Source organism: Ornithorhynchus anatinus, chromosome 14 (assembly GCF_004115215.2).
Source record: "Ornithorhynchus anatinus isolate Pmale09 chromosome 14, mOrnAna1.pri.v4, whole genome shotgun sequence".
NCBI lineage: Eukaryota > Metazoa > Chordata > Mammalia > Monotremata > Ornithorhynchidae > Ornithorhynchus > Ornithorhynchus anatinus.
The window spans coordinates 18,873,759-18,899,159 of NC_041741.1; the positions used below are offsets into that span (position 1 = coordinate 18,873,759).

Below are 25,401 nucleotides of genomic sequence, written 5' to 3' on the forward strand. Positions count from 1 at the left end.
ATCGTCACGGGGTAGGACTGGAAACTTCCCTCCAGTTCATTAAACCTCCTTTCAGCTATAGTGAGGTGAGAGGGATGACATTTTCCCAGGATTTATTTTTCAAAAGGTCGGAGAGGGAATCCAAATTTGAAGTTCTCTGCCATATTCTGTGAGGAATTTGGGCACGGAAATGACCACTTGGGCAACGGCGAACCAGGCTTGACTCTGTTTTTGTGGAGTGAAGGAAGCAGCGTGGCTCAGTGGAAAGAGCACGGTCATGGGTTTGAATCCCGGCTCGGCCTCTTGTCAGCTGTGTGACTTTGGGCAAGTCACTTAACTTCTCGGTGCCTCAGTTACCTCATCTATAAAATGGGGATTAAGACTGTGAGCCCCACGTAGGACCACCCGATTCCCCTGTGTCTACCTCAGTGCTTAGAACAGTGCTCGGCACATAGTAAGCGCTTAACAAATACCAACATTATTATTATTATTGTTAGCTGGGAATTTTTCTTTGGGGTTGGAAGGGAGTAGATCAGTCAATCACTTGCATCTATTGAGCACTTAATATGTGCAGAGCACTCTACTAAGCACTTGGAAGAGTGCAATACAACAAAATTAGCAGAAACGCTCCCTGCCGGTAATGAACTTCCATGCTAAAGGGGAAGACAGACATTAATATGAAGTGGATGAAAGAATATCTTCTTTTCTGCATTCCTAGTTCATAGGGCTAGTTTGGGCTCAGGGGAAATAGGGACAAAAAAATGCTTCCAGTGGGGCTTGGCATGCTCTTTCCACCAGGTCCGTCGTGAAGGGATCTAAGCCACCCAAATACGTTCACAATCTCCTCTGCCCAAAACGTCATCTCTGTCCAATCAATCAATCCATCAATGGTATTTATTGAACACTTATTATCTGCGGAGCACCATACTAAGTGCTTGGGAGACTACAATTCAAAAGCGTTGGTAGACATGCTCCCTGCCCACAACAAGCTTAAAGTCTAGAAGAGCATCGGGCTCCTTATTATTTGCAAGTCAACCCTTCTGTTCAATCAATAATAATGATAATAATGTTGGTATTTGTTAAGCGCTTACTATGTGCAGAGCAGTGTTCTAAGGACTGGGGGCGATACAGGGTCATCAGGTTGTCCCACGTGAGGCTCACAGTCTTAATCCCCATTTTCCAGATGAGGGAACCAAGGCACAGAGAAGTAAAGTGACTTGCCCACAGTCACCCAGCTGCCAAGTGGCAGAGTTGGGATTCGAATCCATGACCTCTGACTCCCAAGCCCGGGCTCCTTCCACTGAGCCATGCTGCTTCTCCAATCAATCAATCAGTTGGATTTATTGAGCGCTCACTGTGGGGAGAGCACTGTACTAAGCACTTGGGAAAGTTCAGTACAACAGAGTTGGTGGACAGATTCCCAGTCCTCCATGAGTTTAGAGTCTAAAGCGGGGGTTCCCATTTATTTGTATTTAGCCCAAAGACATATAAGACTCTCTTCTACCTGAATCAAGTACGGTGAGGTCAGGAATACATAATCTATAGGTAATAATAATAATAATAATAATAATGGCATATGTTAAGCGCTTACTATGTGCCAGGCACTGTTCTAAGTGCTGGGGTAGATACAAGGTAATCAGGTTATCCCACGTGGGCTCAGAGGCTTAATTCCCATTTTCCAGATGAGTTAACTGAGGCACAGAGAAGTGAAGTGACTCGCCCAAGGTCACACAGCTGACATGTGGCAGAGGCGGAATTAGAACCCATGACCTCTGACTCCCAAGCCCGGGCTCTTTCCACTGTCGCACACGGGGCTCACAGCCCTGATCCCTATTTCGCAGACGAGGGAACTGAGGCACCGAGAAGTGATGTGACTGGCCCCAAATCCCACAGCAAACAAGCGGTGGAGCCAAGATTAGAACCCTGACCTTTTGACTCCCAGGACCGTGCTCTATCCACTACACCACGATGCTTCTCAAAAAAAGTTTATATATTCATTCATTCATTCAATAGTATTTATTAAGCGCTTATTATGAGCGAGCACTGCACTAAGCGCTTGGAATGTACAATTCGGCAAAAGATAGAGACAATCCCTGCCCATCGATGGATTTACGGTCTAATCGGAGGAGACGGACGGACAAAAACAAGACAACTTAAGCATGATAGATAGAATCAAGGGGATTCATTCATTCAATAGTATTTATTGAGCACTTACTACGTGCAGAGCACTGTACGAAGCACTGCACCGTACTCTATCGAGACTGCTCTCTCTAAGATCACCCACGACCTCCTTCTTGCCAAATCCAATGGCTCCTACTCTATTCTAATCCTCCTTGACCTCTCAGCTGCCTTGGACACTGTCGACCATCCCCTTCTCCTCCACACCTTATCTCACCTTGGCTTCACGGACTCCGTCCTCTCCCGGTTCTCCTCTTATCTCTCTGGCCGGTCATTCTCGGTCTCCTTTGCGGGCTCCTGCTCCCCATCCCATCCTCTAACTGTTGGAGTTCCTTAAGGGTCAGTTCTCGGCCCTCTTCTGTTCTCCATTTACATTCACTCCCTCGGTGAACTCATCCGCTCTCACGACTTCAACTACCATCTCTACGCAGATGACATGCAGATCTACATCTCTGCCCCGTCCTCTCCACCTCCCTTCAGGCTCGCATCTCCTCCTTCCTCCACGACGTCTCTACCTGGATATCGGCCTGCCACCTAAAACTCAACATGAGCGAGACTGAGCTCCTCATCTTCCCTCCCAAGCCCGGTCCTCTCTCTGACTTCCCTATCACCGTGGTTGGTACGACCATCCTTCTCGTCTCTTGGGCCCTCAACCTCGGTGTCATCTTTGACTCAGCTCTCTCGTTCACCCCGCACATCCGATCCGTTACCGAGACCCGCCGGTCTCACCTTTATAATATCGCCAAGATCCGCCCTTTTCTCTCCACCCAAACGGCTGGCTACCTTACTGCTACGGGCTCTCGTAATATCCTGGCTAGACTACTGTGTCAGCCTTCTCTCTGATCTCCCTTCCTCCTCTCTCGCCCCGCTCCAGTCTGTTATTCACTCCATTGCCCGACTCACTCTCCTGCAGAAACGATCTGGGCATGTCACTCCTCTTCTTAAAAACCTCCAGTGGTTGCCTATCGACCTCCGCACGAAACAAAAACTCCTCACGCTTGGCTTCGAGGCTCTCCATCACCTTGCCCCCTCCTACCTCTTCTCCCCTCTCTCTTTCTATTGCCCACCCTGCACGCTCCGCTCCTCCACCACCCACCTCCTCACCGTCCCCCGGTCTCGCCTATCCCGCCGTCGACCCCCGGGCCACGTCCTCCCGCGGTCCCGGAACGCCCTCCCTCCTCACCTCTGCCAAACTAATTCTCTTCCCCTCTTCAAAACCCTACTTAAAGCTCTCCTCCTCCAAGAGGCCTTCCCAGACTGAGCTCCCCTTTTCCCTCTGCTCCCTCTACCCCCCCTTCACCTCTCCGCAGCTAAACCCTCTTCTCCTCCCTTTCCCTCTGCTCCTCCCCCTCTACCGTTCCATCCCCTCAGCACTGTACTCATCTGCTCAACTGTATATATCTTCGTTACCCTATTTATTTTATTAATGAGATGTACACCACCCTGATTCTATTTATTTGCTATTGTTTTAATGAGATGTTCTTCCCCTTGATTTTATTCATTGCCATTGTTCTTGTCTGTCTCCCCCGATTAGACTGTGAGCCCGTCAAAGGGCAGGGACAGTCTTTATCTGTTACCCATTTGTACATTCCAAGTGTTTAGTACAGTGCTCTGCACATAGTAAGCACTCAATAAATACTATTGAATGAATGAATACTAAGCGCTTGGAATGTACAATTCGGCAACAGAGACAATCCCTGCCCATCGACAGGCTTACAGTCAAATCGGGGGAGACAGACAAAAACAAGACAACTTAAGCACGATAAATAGAATCAAGGGGATGGACACCTCATTAACAAAATAAATAGGGTAATAAATAATATATACAAATGAGCACAGTGCTGAGGGGAGGGGAAGGGAGAGGGGGAGGAGCAGAGGGAAAGGGAGCTTAGCTGAAGGGAGGTGAAGGGGGAGCAGAGAGGGAGCAGAGGGAAAAGGGGAAGCTCAGTCTGGGAAGGCCTCTTGGAGGAGGTGAGCTAAATAATAAAAGTATGGTTAGGTATATAGTGCTGAGGGCTGGATGTGGGGTTGAATAAAGAGAGCACGTCAAGGTGACCCAGAAGGGAGTGGAAGAAAAGGGAAATAGGACTTAGTCAGGGAAGGCCTCTTGGAGGAGATGTGCCTTCAATAAGGCTTCGGAGGTGAGAAGCGACAGTGAAGAGAGATATGAAGAGAAAGGGCCTGAAATTTCAGGCCAGAGACAAGGTGATTGAATGCTTTAAAGTCAATGGTGAGGAGTTTCCGTCTGAATGTTTTCAGCATTATTCTTATAGTCCTCAGTCTTCGGAGGATTAACTTTTGATGGTCCGTTCCCTTGATAGAGCAGTCCGGAGCTAACCGCGGGTCCTACCACCTCCCACCCCCTCGTCCGCAGCCCTTGACGCTGTGCATGCAAACCTCGCTGGGCTACTGGGCCGCCCAGTTGTCCCCGGCTGAGTGTGAACGCCGGTGGAGGTAAAAGTGGTCGACGGGGCTGCCACGGGGCCGGGTGGAGTGTCTGAGCCCGGACCCGATGCTTCTGAGAGGTCACTGCAGCCCCTCGGAGGGCTCGGTCTTCTCCGCGATCCTGGGGATTGGGAGAACCAAGCTAGGGAACGGAGAAGGCTAGCAGAAAGACCACGGGCCTACAAGTCAGAAGACCTGGGTTCTGCTGACGTTTATCTGCTGCGTGGCTTTGGCCAAGTCACTTACAAAAAAAAGTGCCTCAGTTACCTCATCTGCAAAATGGAGATTAAATCCTCCTCCCTCCGATTTATATTGTGAGCCCCATGTGGGAAGAGGGACTGTATCCAACCTGATTAGCTCGTACTCTGTGCCTCAGTCACCTCATCTGCGAAATGGAGATTAAATCCTCCTCCCTCTGATTTATATTGTGAGCCCCATGCGGGAAGAGGGACCGTATCCAACCTGATTAGCTCGTATCTACTCTAGTGCTTGGTATGGTGACTGGTGAAGCCTCACTCTAGGCTTCAAGGCTCTCCATCACCTTGCCCCTTCCTACCTCTCCTCCCTTCTCTCTTTCTACCGCCCACCCCGCACGCTCCGCTCCTCCGCCGCCCACCTCCTCACCGTCCCTCGGTCTCGCCTATCCCGCCGTCGACCCCTGGGTCATGTCCTCCCGCGGTCCTGGAACGCCTTCCCTCCTCACCTCCGCCAAACTGATTCTCTTTCCCTCTTCAAAACCCTACTTAAAAATCACCTCCTCCAAGAGGCGTTCCCAGACTGAGCTCCTCTTCCCCCTCTACTCCCTCTGCCATCCCCCCTTTACCTCTCCGCAGCTAAAGCCTCATTTTCCCCTTTTCCCTCTGCTCCTCCACCTCTCCCTTCCCATCCCCACAGCACTGTACTCGTCCGCTCAACTGTATATATTTTCATTACCCTATTTATTTTGTTAATGAATTGTACATCGCCTTGATTCTATTTAGTTGCCATTGTTTTTACGAGATGTTCTTCCCCTTGACGCTGTTTATTGCCATCGTTCTCGTCTGTCCGTCTCCCCCGATTAGACTGTAAGCCCGTCAAACGGCAGGGACTGTCTCTATCTGTTGCCGACTTGTTCATCCCAAGTGCTTAGTACAGTGCTCTGCACATAGTAAGCGCTCAATAAATACTATTGAATGAATGAATGAATGGTGCATAGTAAGCGCTTAACGAGTACCATAAAAAAAATCAAAAGACTTTGAAGGTCTTTCATGGCTAGTAGCGGGGCTTGTGGTAACCTGAGAGCGTTTGTTCAAGGCCAAAATATAAGTGGGAGCGTGACATCGGAGGTTAATCGCTAGGTGGTAATCGTAAAACTGGGAGTGCTCGTTCTTTTTCAGCCGTTGCCTTTTGGCGGGACCCAAAGCGAGTCGCTTCACCTCCTGAGACCTCAATTTCTTCACCTATGAAATGGGAATTAAATGATTTCCTACCTCCGAGGGAGTCAGCCAACTAATGAACCACCTCTTTGGAGAGCAGGAATGTGTTCAGGGCATAGATGTTTGATCCCAGAACCAGAAGAGATAGATTACAATATCTAGCCCATCTGTCTGGCTGGGTGGGATTTTCTCAATCCAAGCAGACTATTCCCAAAGGTCCCATTTTGTTTAGTTTTAGGTGATTTAAATTATGGGAAACTGGGCACTTTTCTTGACAGGCTGCATCGACCTCCCTGGGAGATAATTTATCTAGCTATCGAGACATCATTTTCTTCTGCTAAATTTCATCCCATTATTACTAATTACATCCTCTGCCTCCCTCTGTCTAGTCCTGTTTAGTGTTCAAGTTCTTGAGTTATGTCAGATAGTTAACAATACCCCATTTCACTCATCAGTTGGATGACGTGAGTTTTTTCCATTTTAGGCAAACCGAATATTTTGCTTTTCTTTAATCGGAAGGGGGAAGGCAATGGAAACCATTTTCCATACTCATGTCATTTAGTAAGTCCTTTCCCCGTGCTAAACTCTGGGATCACTTCAAGGGGATGAGGGAGTTCACAACCTCTGTCCCATAGGAGGTTCAAAAATTGATCTCACCCCCATTTTAAAGAGGAGAAAACTGAGGTCTGGAGAGGTGAAGTAACTTGCCCAAGGTCACCCAGTATGCAAGTTGTGAAGCTCAATCAATCATATTTATCGAGCACTAGTATGTACAGAGCACTGTGCTAAGCGCTTGGAACAGTACATTACAAGAGAATTGGTGGGCATTTGGCCACAGTGAGATCACAGTCTAGAGGGGGAGACAGACATTAATATAAATGAATAAATTATGGATATGTACATAAGTGCTGTGGGTCTGAGCGAGGAAATCAGAATGACGCAGAGGGGAACGGGAAAGAGGAAATGAGAGCTTCGTTTGGGAAGGCCTCTTGGAGGAGATAAGCTTTTAATAGGGATTCGAATAGGGGGAGAGTAAATGTCTATCAGATATGAAGAGGGAGGATGTGGGCGAGCGGTCGGCAATGAGATGGATGAGATCGAGGTATTGTGAGTAGGTTGTCACTAGAGGAGTGAAATGTGAGAGCTGGGTTGTTTTAGGAGAGCAGCCAGGTGATGCAGGAGGGGACAAGACGATGGAGTGCTCTAAACACGACGGAAAGGAGTTTCTTTTTGTTTGTGGAGGTGGACGGAGAATCAGTGGAGGTTCTTGAGGAGCGGGGAGACGTGGACTGAATGATTTCTATAGAGAAATGATCAAGGCAGCAGAGTGAAGTATGGACTGGACTGTAGAGAGCCAGGAGGTAGGGAGATCAGCAAGGAGGCTGATACAGTAGTCATGGTGGGATGGGATAAGTGCTTGGATTGACGTGGAAGCGGTTTGAATGGAGAGGAAAGGGTGAGGTTTAGCGATGTCGCGAAGGCCGAGCAGACGGATTTAGTGATGGAGTGGGTATGTGGGTTGAATGAGAGAGATGAGTCTAGGATAACGCCAGTTTGGAAGGACGGTGGTGCTATCGACAGGGATGGGAAAACCGGGGGGAGGCTAGGATTGGGGTGGGAAGACAAGGAGTTCTGTTTTGTACATGTTAAGTTGGAGGTGTCGGCGGGACATCCAAGTAGACAGAAGGCAGGAGGAAATGTCAGACTGCAGAGAGGGAGGGAGATAAGGGCCGGGGAGGCAGATCTGGGAATCATCTGCATGGAGGTGGTAGTTGAAGCCGTGGGAGCGATTGAGTTCTCCAAAGGAGTAGGTGGAGATGAAGGATAGGAGGGGATCCGGCACTGAGCCTTGAGGGCCCCCCACAGTTAGAGGATGGGAGGCAGAGGAGGAGCTTGTGAAAGAGACCGAGAATGTGTGGCCAGAGAGATGGGAGGAGAATCTGGAGCGGACCTTATCGGTGAAGCCAAGGTTGGATAGCGTTTCCAGGAGAAGGGGGTGGTCGACGGTGTCGAAGGCAACCGAGAGGTCGAGGAGGATTAGGGTGATAATAATAATAATGTTGGTATTTGTTAAGCGCTTACTATGTGCCGAGCACTGTTCTAAGCGCTGGGGTAGACATAGGGGAATCAGGTCGTCCCACGTGGGGCTCACAGTCTTAATCCCCATTTTACAGATGAGGGAACTGAGGCTCAGAGAAGTTAAGTGACTTGCCCACAGTCACACAGCCGACAAGTGGCAGAGCTGGGATTCGAACTCATGAGCCCTGACTCCAAAGCCCGTGCTCTTTCCACTGAGCCACGCTGCTTCTCCAGCATGGCGTAGAGGCTGTTGCATTTGAAAGCTGAAGGTATCCGTAACGTGGAGCCACTGAGGGTTCTTGAGGAGTGCTGAGTCGTGGACTATTATTCTAGAAAAAACGCCTCCACCTTCAGGCCTATAAATGCCTGGGTGCACCAGTTAAAAATAAAATAAAATAAAGTAAAAAAAATTCTACCCTGCATCCAAATCTCTTCAGCTCTTATATTAAGCCAATTTCATCTTAATCCTTAGTGGACATGGAGGACTATTCCGCAGCCTCCTGCTAAATGCCTCAATTACTTGATGATGGCAGTTAATTCTTCCTAGCTTTATTCCTCCAGAAGAACCAGCCCCAACTCTTTTAGCTTTTCCTCAAAGGAGCTACGCTCCATCTGTTTCATCGTTATTTTGTTCTTCTCTAGGCACTCTCCAGTGTCTCTTTTAAGGTCATTCAGTGGTGTTTATTTAGCACCTACTGAGTTTGCACTGCTGTACTAAGAGCTTGTCTCGTCTTATGCCGTCGAGTCGGCTCCGACCCATAGCGACACCATGGACACCTCTCTCCCAGAACGCCCCGCCTCTACCTGTAATCGTTCTGGTAGTAGATCCGTAGAGTTTTCTTGGTAAAAATACGGAGGCGGTTTACCGTCGCCTCCTTCCGCGCAGTGAATTTGAGTCTCCGCCCTCGACACTCTCCCATGCCGCGGCTGCCCAGCACGGGGGAGTTTTGCCTCGTAGCCGACGGCCTTCCGCTTGCTAGCCACTGTCCAAGCTAGGAATGGAACGGACAGGCCTCTGCTCGACTCTCCCTCCCACAGTTGTGACTGATAGAGGACTGGACACTCTCCAGGTGCCACCCTGAGAGGAGAAGAGCTTGTATTTTGCCGTATTAAGAAGCCAGATAATAACTTAACTGTGACGGTGCTTACAGTGTAATGGATTCAGACACTAAAATTAGAAACTGTGCTCGAATTTTAATGTGAGGTCGAAATGATTATAATGGAAAGAGTAAGTTTTGATTCTTGTGAATCAGTCATTGGAATTGAATGAGCACCTACTCTGTGCAGAGCACTCTCCTGAGCACTTGGGAGAGTAATAATGATAATAATTATGCTATATTTTAAGCGCTTACTATGTGCCAGGCACTGTACTAAGCGCTGGGGTGGTGACAAGCAAATAGGGTTGAACACAGTCCCCGTCCCACGTGGGGCTCTCAGTCTCAATCCCCATTTTACAGATGAGGTAACGGAGGCCCGGGGAAGTGAAGTGACTTGCCCAAGGTCACACAGCAGGCGGAGCCAGGATTAGAACCCAGGTCCTTCTGACTCCCAGGCCTGTGCTTGGAAAACACAATCCCTCCCCACAGAGGGCTTTCATACGAGAAGGGGGGGGCATTAAAATAACTCATGAATATGTACGTAAGTGCTGTGGGGTTGAGGGTGGAGTGATTAAAGGGTACAGATCCAAGTGTCTAGGTAGCAGAAGGTGAAGGAGGAAGGGAAATGAGGGTTTAGTTGGGTAAGGCTTCTCGGTGGACCCGTGATTTTAGTACGGCTTTGAAACTGAGGAGAGTGGCGGTCTGTGGTATACGAAGGGGGAGGGAGATCCAGGCCAGAGGGCGGATGAGGGCAAGGGGTTAGACAGTGAGATGGGTGACCTAGAGATGCAGTGAGTAGGTTAGTGTTAGAGAAGCCAAATATTTGGGCTGGATTGCAGTAGGAAATCAGCACTGGCAGGTAGGAGGGAGAGAGCCGTTTGAGAGTTTTAAGGTTGATGCTAAAGAGCAGCCGTGATATGGAGGTGGATGGGTGGCCACTGGGGGATCTCGAGGAGTGGGGAGGTGTGGACTGAACATTATTTTAGAAAAATATCTCCACCTTCAATGCTACAAACACCTGGGGGCACCCACTAAAAGAAAAATAATTCTGAAATTCTACCCTGCATCCAAATCTCTCCCGCTCTTATATAAGTCAATTTCCTCTTACATAATCCTTAGTGGACATGGAGGACTACTCAACAGCCTCCTGTTCAAAGTCTCAATTACTCGATAATGGTTGTTAATTCTTCCTAGCTTTGTTCCTCCAGAAGAACAAGCCCCGGTTCCTTTAGCTTTTCCTCCAAGGATCTATGCACCATCTGTTTCATCGGTATTTTGGTTCTTCTCTAGCCGCTCTTCAGTGTCTCTTTTAAGATCAATCAATGGCATTTATTTAGCACCTACTGAGTTCAAAGAGCCGTATTAAGGGCTTGTACTATACCAAAAAGCGAGACACGGTTTCCCTGTCCTGGAGGAGCTGACAGTGTACCGGGTACACACACCAGAACCGAACGCTATACTAGAATTTTAAAATGAGGTCTAAATGGTTAGAGTATAGGGAAGAAATGTCTTGATTTTGGTCAGTCAATCACTGGCACTTATTGAGCACTTACCTTATGCAAGGCAGAGTTCTGAGCGCTTGGGAGAGTAAAATATAACTGAGATGGAAGACACATTCCCTGGCCGCCACAAATTTACAGTCTTGAGGTGGAGACAGGCATTTATATAAATTATGAGAGTGTATATAGATGCAGTGGGGCGGAGGGTGGGTGAATAACACTGGATTCACCGACTGGATGACTGCTTCACTCTCCTTGCTGATCTCCCAACCTCCAGTCTCTCCCCACTTCAGTCTACACGTCACTCTGCCGCCCGGATTAGCTTTCTACAGAAACGCTGTGGGCATGCCATCCCCCTTCTCAAAAATCTCCAGAGGTTGCCTATCAACCTTCACGTGAAGCAAAAACTCCTCACTCTTGGCTTCAAAGCTCTCCATCATCTGGCCCCATCCTACCTCACCTCCCTTCTCTCTGTCTACAGCCCACCCTGTACACGCCGCTCTTCTGCCACTCACCTCCTCACTGTGCCTCGTTCCCGCCCGTCCCGCCGTCGACCCCTGGCCCCCGTCCGACCTCTGGCCTGGAATGCCCTCCCTCCTCACATCCGCCAAACTAGCTCCCTTCCTTCAAAGTCCTACTGAAAGCTCACCTCCTCCAGGAGGCCTTCCCGGACTGAGCCCCCCTTTTCCTCCCTCTGCTCTAGCCCCCTCCCCACCCCACAGCACTTATGTATATAATCTATTTATTTTATTAATGATGTGTATATACCTATAATTCTATTTATATTGATGCTAGTGATGCCTGTCTACTTGTTTTGTTTTGTTGTCTGTCTCCCCACTTCTGGACTATGAGCCCGTTGTTTGGTAGGGATTGTTTCTATCTGTTGCCGAATTGTACTTTCCAGGCTCTTAGTACAGTGATCGACACACAGTAAGCGCTCAATAAATATGATTGAATGGATGAATGAATGAATAGCAAGGGCTTAAAGGGAAGAGATCCAAGGGAATAGGTGACTCAGAAGAGAGAGGGAGTAGAAGAAATGAGGACTTAGTCAAGGAAGGTCTCTTGAAAAAGATGTGATTTTTGTAAGGCTTTGAAAGAGGGGAAGGTGGTGGTCTGTCCTACATGCAGGGGAAGGCAGTTCCAAGCCAGAGGGAGGACTTGGGCGAGGGGTCAGCAGTGAAATGTGACTAAGATACATATTTAATAAGTAGATTTATTGCTGCATTGTAATTTCCAACCTCTTAGTACAGTGCTCTGCACACTGTAAGTGCTCAATAAATACAATTGAACAGATAGGCTGGCATTAGAGATAGGAAGTGTGTGGACTGGGTTGTAGGAAATACGGGAGGTCAGGTAGGAGGGAGAAAGCTGACCGATTGATCAATCAATCAATCACATTTTTTGAATGTTTCCTGTGTTCAGCAGACTGTACACTCTAACAGAGTTGGTAGACGTGTTCCATGTCCACAGTGAGCTTACAGTCTAGAGGGGAGACAGATATTAATATTCATAAATATATTAGGGATATGAACTTAAGTGCTGTTGGGCTGTAGGAAGTTTGAATGACGGGTGCAATTGGATTTAATTGCAAGAGTAATGTGGAAGGGAGTGGGGTGAGTGGAAATGAGGGTTCAGCTGGGGAAGGACTTTTGGGGGAGATGTGCTTTTAATAGGGTTTTGAGTGTGGGGAGAACGATCGTCTGTCGGATCTGAAGAGGGAGGGCATTTTAGGACAGAGGCAGGATGTGGGCGAGGGGTGAGTGGCAAGATAGAGGAGAGGGAGGTACAAGGAGAGGGTTGGTGTTAGAGGTGTAAAGTGTGTGGGCTAGTTTGGAATAGGAAATCAGGGAGGTAAGGTAGGAGGGGCCGAGGTGATAGTACTCTAATGAGTTTCCATTTGATGTGGAGGTGGGTGGGCAACCACTGGAGGTTCTCGAGGGGTGAGGGAACATGGACTGAACGTTTTTGTAGAAAAGTGATCCCGGCAGCAGACTGAAGTATGGACTGGAGTGGGGAGAGACAAGAGGCAGGGAGGTCAGCAAGGAGGCTGCTGCAGAAATAGAGGAGCAGCATGGCATAGTAGATAGAGCATGAGTCTGCGAGGCAGAAGGATCTGGGTTCTAATCCTGGCTCTGCCACATGTCTGCTGTGTGACCTTGGGCAAGTCACTTAACTCCTCTGTGCCTCGGTTACCTCATCTGTAAAATGGGGATTGAGACTGGGAACCCCATGTGGGACAGGAACTGTGTCTAACACAGTTTGCTTCTATCCTCCCCCGTGCTTGGCATGGTGCCTGAAACTTAATAGGCACTTAACAATTACTACAATTATTATTATTATTATTAACAATAATAATAAAACTGGAATAGGTAAAGTGCTTGGATGAGCATAATAGCAGTTTGGATGGAGAGGAGAGGTCAGATTTTAGTGACGTTGAGAAGGATGAAATGACAGGATTGGGTGACGTTGAATATGTGGGTTGAATGAGAGAGATGAGTCAAAGATAATGCCAAGGTTACAGGGCTGTGAGACGGGGAGGACAGTGACGCTGTCTATAGTGATGGGGAAGACATGGGAAAGGGAGTGGGAATATGAGGAGCTCTGTTTTGGACATACTAAATTGGAGGGGTCGGTGGGACATCCAAGTAGAGATGGCCCAAAGACGGGAGGGAATATGAGACTGCAGAGAAGGCGACAGATCAGGGCTGAAGTTATAGATTTGGGAATCCTAGAAATAGGAATTTAAGCCATGGCAGCGAACGAGTTCTCCGAGGGAGTGGGAGTCGAAGGAGAATAGAAAGGAGATCTGAACCTTGAGGGACTCCTAGAGGGTGGGAGGAAGAAGAGGAGGCCATGAAAGAGACGGAGAATGAGTGGCCAGAGAGACAGGCAGAGAACCAGGAGAGGGCAGGGGCAGTGAAACTGAGGTTGGATAATGTTTCCAGGAGAACTTGGAGATCACGAGACTGGATTGAGTGCTTAGAGAAGCAGCGTGGCTTATTGGAAAGAGCCCGGGTTTGGGAGTCAGAGGTCATGGGTTCAAATCCCGGCTCTGCCACTTGGCAGCTGTGTGACGTGGGCAAGTCACTTCACTTCTCTGTGCCTCAGTTCCCTCATCTGTAAAATGGGGATTAACTGTGAGTCTCACGTGAGATAGCCTGATCACCCCGTATCTACCCCAGCACTTAGAACAGTGCTCTGCACATAGTAAGCGCTTAACAAATACCAACATTATTATTATTATTAAAGTCAATTGAAAGGAGTATCTGTGATGCAGAAGTAGATGGGCAACCACTGAAGGTTCTCGAGGAGCGGGGAAACGTGGAATGAACCTTTTTTTAAAAAAAAGTCTTCACTTTTGATACTATACATGCCTGGGTGCATGAGTTAAAAAAAAAAACAACATGAAAAAATATTCTACTGTCCACCCAAGTCTCTCCAGCTCTTATATAAGCCAATTTCCTCTTACTTAATCCTTAGTGGTCATGAAGGACTACTCAATAGCCTCCCATTAAAAGTCCAATTACTTGAAGAGGGTTGTTAATTCTTTCTAGCTTTCTTTACTCCAGAAGAACCAGCTCCAATTCCTTTAGCTTTTCCTCCAAGGATCTACGCTCCATCTGTTTCTTCATTATTTTAGTTCTCTAGACACTCTCCAGGGTCTCTTTTAAGATCAATCAATGGTGTTTATTTAACACCTGCTGAGTTCGAGCTGTTGTACTAAGAGCTTGAACTGTGCTGAACTAAGAAGCCAGGCACCAGTTCCCCGTCCTGAAGGAGCTTACAGTCTAATGAGTACAGACATCAAGACTAGATGCTTTACTTGGATTTAAAAGTGAGGTCTAAATGGTTAGAGAATAGTGGAAGAACCAAGTCTTACTTTTTGTCAATCAGTGGTGTTTATTGTGTGCTTACTCTGTGCAGGACACTACTAAGCACTTGGGAGTTTACTAAAATCTGCCCTTTCCCCTTCATCCAAATTGTGATCTTGTTAATCCAAGCACTTAGCCTATCCTGCCTCGATTACTCTAGCAGCCCCCTTCCTGATCCTCCTGCCTTCTGTCTCTCCCCATTCCAGTCCAGTCCAGTCCATCCAGTCTGCTGCCTGGATCATTTTTCTACCCAAACGTTCAGTTCATGTTGCCCACTCCTCAAGAACCTCCAGCGGTTGCCAATCCACTTCTACATCAAACAGAAAGTCCTTACCGTAGACTTTGAGCGCTTGGGAGACTGCAATGGAGAAGAGTTGGTAGATTTGATCCCTGCCCACGAGGAGCTTACAGTCTAGTAATGGCTGCAGGGGCATGACTAATGTTAAAATAAATTGCAGATAGGGGAGGGAAAGAGGTATAAGAATGTGGACCTAAGTGCTGTAGGGACGATGGGGTGGGGCAAATACGGAGTGCTTAGTGGATACGGACTCAAGCACCTAAGTGATGCAGAGGTATGGGAAGCAGGGAGGAGAAAATATGGAATAGTCAGAGAAGGCTAACTGGAGGAGGCATGATTTCAGTGGAGACTTGAAGATGGGGAGAATGCTGATGTATCATGAATTCGTTGGGGCCCATCTCAATTCCCTTAGAAAATGCCCCTGGAAAGACAAATCTATTTTCCAGGTTCACATTTGATCAATCTAGTAATAGTGTTTATGAGTTCTCTTTCTTTGTAGAGTAATAATAATGATAATATTGGTATTTGTTAAGCACTTACTATGTGCAGAGCACTGTTCTAAACTCTGGGGTAGATACAGAGTCATCAGGTTGTCCCACGTGAGGCTCTCAGTCTGAATCCCCATTTGACAGATGAGGTCACTGAGGCCCAGAGAAGTGAAGTGACTTGCCCACAGTCACACAGCTGCCAAGTGGCCGAGCTGGAATTCGAATCCATGACCTCTGACTCCCAAGCCCGGGCTCTTTCCACTGAGCAACACTGCTTCTCCAGAGCTTGAGAGAATACAATAGAGTCAGTAGAAGTATTTACTGTCCTCAAGGAGTTACATTCTAGTGGGAGAGAGAGACATTAAAATAAGTTGCAGTTAGGAAAAAACTATAGAAAATAATAATAATAATAATAGTATTTGTTAAGCACTTACTATGTTCCCAGCACTGTACTAGGTCCTGGGGTGGATACAAGCAAATCGAGTTGTCCAACGTGGGGCTCACAGTCTCAATCCCCCTTTTACTGATGAGGTGACTGAGGCCCAGAAAGGTGAAGTGACTTTCCCAAGGTCACACAGTGGACAAGTGGCGGCGCCAGGATTAGAACCCATGACCTTCTGAAGCCTAGGCTCATGCTCTATCCACTGCGCCTCGCTGCTTCCCTAAAATGATACTTACTTCAATCCATAGATGGGAAGAGTGAGTCGTCAAGTGCTTAGATGACATGGATGTGCCGAATGACAGCTTTGGTGGGAAATAGGGTGGGGAGATGAGAGATTAATAGGGACTGTGAAGTTTGAGGGAGTACCAGTAAATCAAAACCTCAGTCAATTAATCATTAGTATTTATTGAGCACTTACCATGTGCAGTGCATTGAACCATGAGCTTGGGAGAGTACAATACCATAGCCATGGTGGACACGTTCCCTGCCCAAAGGAGATTACAGTCCGCAGAGGGAGACGGACATTTAAACAAATTATGGATATGATTATCAGTGCTCTGAGGCTCAGGCTGGGGTGAAAATCAAGTGCTTAAGGGATGCGGGTTCACGTGCACGTGAAAGTAGAAGGGGGATGGAGGAAGGGAAATGAGGGCTTAGTTGGGGAAGGACTCTTGGAGAAGATTTCATTTTAGGAGGGATTTGAATGTGCAGAGAGTGGCGGTCTCTCATATATGGAGGAGGAGAGAGTTCCATACCAGAGGGAAGATCTTGGTGAGGAATCAGCAGCAAGACAGATGAGATTTAAGTATATGGAGTAGGTTGGCATTAGAATGAGGTGCGTGGGCTGAGTCCTAGTAGGAAATCAGCTAGATGAGATAGGAGGGGGAGCTGATTGAGTGTTTTAAAGGCGTTTCTCTCTGATGTGGAGGTGGATGGGCAACCACTGGAGGTTCTGAAGGAGTGAGGAGATGGGGGCTGAATCCTTTTTTTTAGAAAAACGATCCAGGCAGCAGAGCGAAGCGTGGGCTGGAATGGAGAGAGAAGGAAGGCAGAGAGGTCAGCAAGGCATCTGAGATGGGTGCTTGAATCAACATAACGGCAGTTTGGATGGAGAGGAAAGGGTGGATTTTAGCAATATCGTGAAGGCAGAACAGATAGGATCTGGTGACAGATTGAATTTGGGAGTTGACTGGAAGAGGTGAATCCAGGAAACTGCCCAGGGGATGAGCTTGTGAGACAGGGAGGATAGTGGGGTTTTCTCATTAACTTGATTAACTTGTATCTAACTCAGTGCTCAGAACAGTGTTCGACACATAATAATGGATGAGGACCCCAAACTGAGTCTTGAGGGCCAACACACAGTGAGAGATTAGGAGGTAGAGGAAAAGCAGGCAAGAATTCTGAAAAGCATTTGGCCAGAGCAGTTGGAGGAAAACCAGAAGAAGACTGAGTCAGAAATATCGAGATTCGATCGTATTTCCAGGAGAAGGGATGATTAATAGTGTCAAAGACAGCCAAGAGGTCGAGGAGGGTAAAGTTTGATCTTCCATTAAGATTTGGTGAGGGGTTATTGGTGACCTTGGAAAGAGGTGTCTCTGTGCAGTGGAGGCAAAAACTGGATTTTAAAGGGTCCAGGAGGGAGTTGGAATTGAGGAAGTGGAGCCCGGCAGAGATCATGTCTACCAACCCTATGTATTGTCCTTCCCCAGGTGGTTAGTACAGTGCCTGGCACACAGGAAATGCTTAATAAATACCATTGATTGATTGGCAATAGGGCAATATCAGGATAATAATAATGATGATGTTGGTATTTGTTAAACGCTTACTATGTGCAGAACGCTGTTCTAAGCGCTGGGGTAGATACAGGGTAATCAGTTTGTCTGTCCCACATGAGGCTCACGGTCTTAATCCCCATTTTACAGATGAGGTCACTGAGGCACAGAGAAGTGAAGTGACTTGCCCACAGTCACACAGCTGTCAAGTTGCAGAGCTGGGATTTGAACCCATGACCTCTGACTCCCAAGTCGGTGCTCTTTCCACTGAACCACGCTGCTTTTCTAATTCAGTGGGGATGAATTCAGGATGATTCAGTGGGGTCGAGAGGTTTTGTTTTTTTTTGGAATGGGAAGATATAGGTGTGCTTGAAGCAGAGGAGAAGGAGCCAAAGAGAGTGGGTGGTGGAAAATGCTGGGGAGGAAGAAGGTATAAGTGATTTCATAAACTATGAAGGGATGGAATCAGAGGTGTGGGTGGAGGGAGTAGAACTCCAAAGGAGATGGGAAATCTCAGCTCTGTTCTAAGCGCTGGGGTAGATATAATAATAATGTTGGTATTTGTTAAGCGCTTACTATGTGCCGAGCACTGTTCTGAGCGCTGGGGTAGACACAGGGGAATCAGGTTGACCCACGTGGGGCTCACAGTCTTAATCCCCATTTTACAGATGAGGGAACTGAGGCACCGAGAAGTTAAGTGACTTGCCCAAAGTCACACAGCTGGCAAGTGGCAGAGCTGGGGTTCGAACCCATGACCTCTGACTCAAAAGCCCGTGCTCTTTTAAGTGAGCCACGCTGATATGGGGTAATCAGTTTGTTCCATGTGGGGCTCAATGTCTTAATCCTCATTTTACAGAAGAGGTAACTGAAGCATAGAAAAGTTAAGTGGATTTCCCAAGGACTAGGGGCAGAGCTGGGTTTAGAACCTGCGTCCTCTGACTCCCAAGCCCATGCTCTTTCCACTAAGCCACACTGAAAGATGTTCTCCATCACCTGCATTACTCATACATCAATCCAGCTCAGTAGGTTTTCCACCGATGTGGCAGGTTCTGAGTCCCGTTGTAGAGGCCGATGGTTTAGAATGAATTGCTGCAGAGATCTGCAGTGGAGGTGACCCTTCACTGCAGAGCTGATTCAGCTCTGCAGGAAGAATGAGAGATGTGAAAAAATCTCACGTTCCTTCCTTCTCTCTTACGACCATGACGACGTGTCTCCTTGAATCATCTGGAAATGTGGTCACTGACTCAGATCATCTTGGTTCTCTAAGTTGGCTCTCTCGGGCTTTGGTTTTATTAGCCAGTTCCAATCTTTCAGAGATTTCAAACTACATGTTTTCTCGATTGTGACATCATTTCTTATCTCCCCGTGCTATTTTCCCTCTCTGCTGTTGGTATTTAAGTCATTGTAATCAATCAATCATATATATTGGGTGCTTACTCTGTGCAGACCCCTGTACTAAGTTCTTGGGAGAATGGATAGGCAAGTTCCCTGCACCCAGTGAGTTCGTAGACCCGGGGAGGAGGCAGACATTAAATGTGAATAAGTTATGGATATGGACAGAAGTGCTGTAGGGCTGAGGAAGGGGTGAATATAGGGTGAAAATCTAAGTGCAAGGTCAATGCAGAAGAGAGCGGTAGAAGAGGAAATAAGGGCTTTTAAGGGAATTCCTCTTGGAGGAGATGCACCTTCAGTAAGACTTGGAAGGTGGGAAGGGTGATCCTCTTTTGGCTAAGAAGAAGGAGACCGTCCAGGTCAGAGGCAGGATGTGGATGAGGGTTTGGTGACAAAAGGGACGAGACTGAGGTACTGTGAGTAGGTTGACATTAGAGGATTGAAGTTGTGCAGGCTGGCTTGTAGGAAATCAGGTGGGGGGAAGGTGATTGAGTGCTTTAAAGCTGATGGTAAGGAGTTTCTGTTCGATGCCGAGGTGGATGGGATGACCCCTGGAAGTTCCTGAAGAGTGGCGAAACGTAGACCGAAAGGTTTTGAAGAAAAACAGTGCAGACCCAGGTAGCGGAGTGAAGTGTGGACCGGAGTGGGGAGAGACAGGAGGCTGGGAGGTCAGCGAGGAAGCCCATGCAGTAATCAAGGCAGAATCGTATCAAGTGCTTGTCTTCATGACATAGTAGGGGTTTGGATGGAGAGGAAACGGTGGATTTTAGTGCTGTTGTGACGCTTGAACTGACGGCATTTGGTGACAGATTGAATATGTGGGTCGAATGAGGACGATGAGTCGAGGGTAACGCCAAGGAGAGGATGGTGATGGCGTCTACAGTGACAGGAAAACTGGCTGGGGGACACAGAGGGTTTGGGTGGGAAGATAATTAGTTGTGTTTGGGACATGCTGACTTTGAGGTTTTGGCGGAACATCCAAGTAGAGACGTCTTGAAGGCAGGAGGAAATGAGAGACTACAGAGAAGGAGAGAGATTAGGACTGGAGATGTGGATTTAGGAATCAGCTGCACGGAGGTGACAGCTGAAGCCATAAGAGCGAATGAGTTCTTCAAGGTAGAAGTGATGAAGGTGGAGATTGTATAGAGACTTGAAGTCATGAGCTCAAGTTTCTGTCCAGGCTGGTGAGTGGCTGAGGTGGGGTGAAGCAGGAGGTCAGTGAAGCCGAGGAGTGATAGAAAGCGGAAGTGAGAGGGTCATCAGGAGCATCCGTACGGTTATTGAAGTCCCCAAGGATCAGGAAGCAGCGTGGCTCAGTGGAAAGAGCCTGGTCTTCGGAGTCAGAGGTCATGGGTTCGACTCCCAGCTCTGCCACTTGTCAGCTGTGTGACTCTGGGCAAGTCACTTCACTTCTCTGTGCCTCAGTTACCTCATCTGTAAAATGGGGATTAACTGTGAGCCTCATGTGGGACAACCTGATTACCCTGTTTCTCCCCCAGCGCTTAGAATAGTGCTCTGCACATAGTAAGTGCTTAATAAATACCAACATTATTATTATTATTATTGTAGGCCTGGAAAAAGAGGGACAGGGTGTTTTCTCAGAAAGGGATCAAAATGGTTCAAAAAAGTTATGAGGGGCCTCAGTAGATGACTGTGACTAATAACTGAAGTGGATGTAGAGGCAGATGATATGGGTTTCAAAAGAGAGGAAAGAGAGGGATGGGGGAGGTGGGATGGTATGGAAGTGACAGTGGGGAGCGAGAAGGAAGCCCACTCCTCCTGCTTTCCCAGGGAGTCTTGCCTGCTGCGTGACCTTGAGTAAATCACTTAATTTCTCTGTGCCTCAGCTACCTCATCTCTAAAATGGGAATTAAAACTGCAAGCCCTATGTGAGTCAAGGACTGTGTCCAACCTAATAATAATAATAATTACGGTATTCGCTAAGGGCTTAGTGCCAAGCACGATTGTAAACTCTGGAATAGATAGAAGGAAATCTTGTTGAACACAGATCCCCACCCACATGGGGCTCCCAGACTTAATCCCCATTTCACAGATGAGGTAACTGAGGCCCAGAGAAGTAAAGCGACGCATTGAAGGTCACACGACAAATACGTGGCCGAACCGGGATTAGAACCCACATCCTTTGACTCCCAGGTCTGCGTTCTTTCCGCCAGGCCACACTGCTTCACTGGTTAGCTTGTGACCACCCCAGCGCTTATGCCTGGCACATAGTAAGCACTTAACAGATACCGTTAAAAAAAAAAAAAGAAATGTGGCAGGAGAAGCCGAAAGAGAAAGGGGCCTAAGGGAGAGAGTCCCACATGGACCAGTCCTCTCAGCCCTGAAGTGTTTCTCCTGTCTGACAAGAAAAAGAGAATGCGACCCTCCGGGGACGAATGAAGATCTTCTCGTTGTGTGGTGGGGCATAGACAGCCCCCCCCAGCTTTTTTTTTCAAAAGAATTGAAGACGGGGGTGGGGATGGATAATTGTGTTTCTGTTTCAACTTATAGATGCTTCTAATTAAAATACAATATATAAGCTAAAATTAAGCGCTTAATAAACACTTCAATAATTGAATTTTAGAATGCCTACAGCTAATTTTCTTTCACTCGGTAACAAATTAATCTTTTTCCTTACTGAAGGGATTTAAGGACAACATCTATCGACAGAGAAGGAAGTATTTTGTGGATGTGGCCATGAGTTATAAATAGTAAGTACGAGTATCGTTTTTTCCTGTGGCATCATTGCTAGTGGGTTAGAAAATGCCAATTCAGTGTAAATGAGTGGCAGATTCACTTTTACAGAAAATTTTACGGAAAGTAGCTCTGAACCATTAAACAGTCGGCTGTAAATGCCAAGTCTGAGGTTTGACATCTCCAGAGCAATTGTTAAATGACAAGAGACACAGGTCACATGCCAAGAGCGAGGGTTTCACTCTTTGTGCTCACCATTACTCGAAGACCAAGAGCTATTTTAGCCGTCTCCATGGGGGCTTCTTTTTGTGTTACTTCTGGGATAACTGTCAGGAAATGCTGATTGTATGAGAACAAATAGCCAGTTTTTTTTGATGTATTTAAGTCTACTGGCAAGTTATCTTGTATTTACCCCAGGGCATAGTACAGTGTTTGACATATAGAAAGAGCTTAATAAATAACACCTCCTCCTCGTCCTCCTCCTCATCATCCTCGTCCTCCTCTTCCTCTTTCTCCTCCTCTCTTCTCCTTCCTCTTCCTCCTCCTCTTCTTTTTGTCATCTTCTCCTCCTTCTCTTCTTCTTCTTTCTCCTCCTTCTCTTCTTCTTTCTCTCCTTCTCCTCTTCCTTTTTTTTCTTTGTCCTCTCATTCTCCTCCTCCTCTTCTTTTCTTCTTTGTCTTCTTCTTCCTCCTCCTCTTCTTCTCCTCCTCTTCCTTCTCCACCTCGTATTTCTTCTTCCTCCTCCTCTTCCTCCTCCTCCTCTTCCTTCTCCTGCTCCTTCTTATGTTTATTCAGTTACCTTCTGCTCCTGCTCCCTTTAGAGCCCCTTGTCACATGACACACACGAAAACTCAGTCATATAGCCTCTCATTAAATATTTGATTGTGCTAGAATTTCATTATTTTAAAGGAGGAATTTTCCATCTGGGGAGAACTAGGCTGGAAACTCCTGGATGGCAGGGATCTTCTATTGTACTCCCCTAATTGCTTAGACCAGTTCCCTAACATGAGAAGGGCTATCACCACATGGGACCAATAGAATATTCAAGCCCAGTATTCCGTCTCGGATGCGCTCAACCAACCCACTCCTTGCCTCCGCCCTGCCTGGAGTTATGCAGGCCATTCCTAAACCAGATTGGGAATATATTACACCCCAGCCCGCGCCCGCTCCGCTCCAGTCTCGTCTATCTTGCCGCTGACCCCTTTCCCACCTCCTCCCTCCAGCCTGGAACTCCTTCCCCGTCCAACTATGCCAGACCAACACTCCCTCCACCTTCTAAGCGTTATTAAGGTCACATCTTCTCCAAGAGGCCTTTGCCGATGAATCCCTCTTTTCCCTGGCTCCTCTCCCTTCTGCATCATCTGTGCAATTCAGTCTGTGACCTTTGGACATCTGACATTCATTCCACCCCCAACCCCTCAGCACTTATGTAGATATGTTGAAATTATTATAAATTACTTATTTATTCAGTAAGTCTGCTGAATCTGTTGTACTGTACTCTCCCAAGCGCTTAGTACAGTGCTCTGCAAGCCGTAAGCGCTCAATAAACACGATTGAATGAACGAGTGAATGAATGAATACTAACTTTGTTGTACTGGACGCTCCCAAGCACTTAGTACGGTGTTCTGCACCCGATCACAGTACTCCATAAATGCCATTGATTGACTGATTACTAATCCTAGTTCTGCCACTTTCCTGCTGTATGACCTTGGGCAAGTCGCTTACCTTCTCTGTGTCTCGGTTTTCTCCTCTGTAAAATAGGGATTTAATGCTCCTTTTTCTTCCTCCTTAGACTGTGAGCCTCATGTGGGACAGGAACTATGTCCAACCTAATGGAAAGAGCGCGGGCTTGGGACTCAGAGGTTGTGGGTTCTAATCCCGGCTCCGCCACTTGTCAGCTGTGTGACTTTGGCCGAGTCACTTCTCTCAGAGAAGCAGTGTGGCTCAGTGGAAAGAGCCCGGGCTTGGGAGTCAGAGGTCATGGGTTCAAATCCTGGCTCTGCCATTTGTCAGCTGTGTGACTGTGGGCAAGTCACTTCACTTCTCTGTGCCTCTGTTACCTCATCTGTAAAATGGGAATTAAGACTGTGAGCCCCATGAGGGACAACCTGATTACCCTTTATCTACCCCAGAGCTTAGAACAGTGCTCTGCACATAGTAAGCGCTTAACAAATACCAACATTCTCGGGGCCTCAGTGACCTCATCTGTAAAACGGGGATGAAGAATGTGAGCCCCATGCGGGATAACCTGATTACCACAGCAGGGCTTAGCACATAGTAAGCACTTAAGAAATACCATAATCATTATTATTATTATTATTATTATTATCTTGTGCTTACCCCAGCTTTTAGTACAGTGCTTGACCCATAGTAAGTGTTTAACAAATACCCCAAGTATTGTTATTTCCTGTTCTGGCGGAGATAAATCTCTCTCCCTCTCTCCTCTCACTTTCCCTTTCTTCTTTGAGCCCATTTCCCTCCCCACTTTGTCCTCCTTTCTCCCCTTGTCCCCCCCTCCCCTTCCACTTCTCTCTCCCTCTCCAAAAATCTTCTCAGCAAAGCTGGAGTAGGTGAGCAGAGAAACTCATCCTGCTGTGCCTCTCTGAAGCAGATCTAAGCTAAATTGGCGCTGTCTTCTCAGCCACTCCCTCTCCTCTGGACTGTAAGCTCCTTGTGGGCAGGGAATGTGTCTTCTAACTCCGCTGTATGCTAATCACTGGTATTACTTGTGTGTTTACTATGTGCAGAGCACTGTTCTAAGAGCTTGGGAGAGTACGCTGCAGCAGAATTAGCAGACGTGCTCCCGGCCGATCTCGAGTTCTCTCAAGAGCTGAGTACGGGGCTGCGCACACAGTAAGCGCTCCATCGATAGATTCATTGATTAACTGATCACCCTCGGATTTGGCTGAGCCCCAGAATACCTAAACTGAGCATTTCCTGTGCGCAGAAGTCAGAATGGTGATAAGGATACCTATTAAGTGCTTATTATGTGCCAAGCACTGTTCTAAGCACTGGGGTAAATACAAGTTAATAAGGTTAGACCCAGTCCCTGTCCCACATGGGGCTCACACTCTTAATCCTCATTTTCCAGATGAGGTAACTGAGGCCAAGAGAAGTTAAGTGACTTGTCCCAGGCACACAGCAGAGGTGCAAGAGAGGCGGGATTGGAACCCAGGTCCTTCCGACTCCCAGGCCTATGCTGCTTCCCTTAGGGGAAGCAACGTGGCTCAGTGGAAAGAGCTCGGGCTTGGGAGTCAGAGGTCATGAGTTCAAATCCCGGCTCTGCCTCTTGTCAGCTGTGTGACTGTGGGCAAATCACTTCGCTTCTCTGCGCCTCAGTGACCTCATCTGTAAAATGGGGATGAAGACTGTGAGCCTCACGTGGGACAACCTGATGACCCTGTATCTGCCCCAGCGCTTAGAACAGTATTCTGCACATAGTAAGCGCTTAACAAATACCAACATTATTATTAGTATTTCCTTAACCTAGGGCCTTGGGATGCTGCAGCGAGAAACAGCATGGCTTAGTGGAAAGAGCCCGGGTTTGGGAATCAGAGGTCATGGGTTCTAATCCCGGCTCTCCCACTTATTAGCTGTGTGACTTTGGGCAGATCACTTCACTTTTCTGGACCTCGGTCATCTCATCTGTAAAATGGGGATGAAGACTGTGAGCCCCCCGTGGGGTGACCTGATTACCTGGTACCTACTCCAGTGTGTAGAACAGTGCTCGGCACATAGTAAGCGCTTA

The 25,401-nt window shown here is 47.5% G+C and overlaps 1 protein-coding gene across 1 annotated transcript in view; it reads left to right on the plus strand.

Moving 5' to 3' along the window:
• Positions 1–25,401, plus strand: part of TPH2 (tryptophan hydroxylase 2) — a 118,195-nt gene that overhangs the window by 4,184 nt on the left and 88,610 nt on the right. The window contains exon 5 of the mRNA XM_029078578.1: positions 21,603–21,670. Coding sequence (XP_028934411.1) covers positions 21,603–21,670 — 68 coding nt within the window. The remainder of the gene's footprint in view (positions 1–21,602; positions 21,671–25,401) is intronic.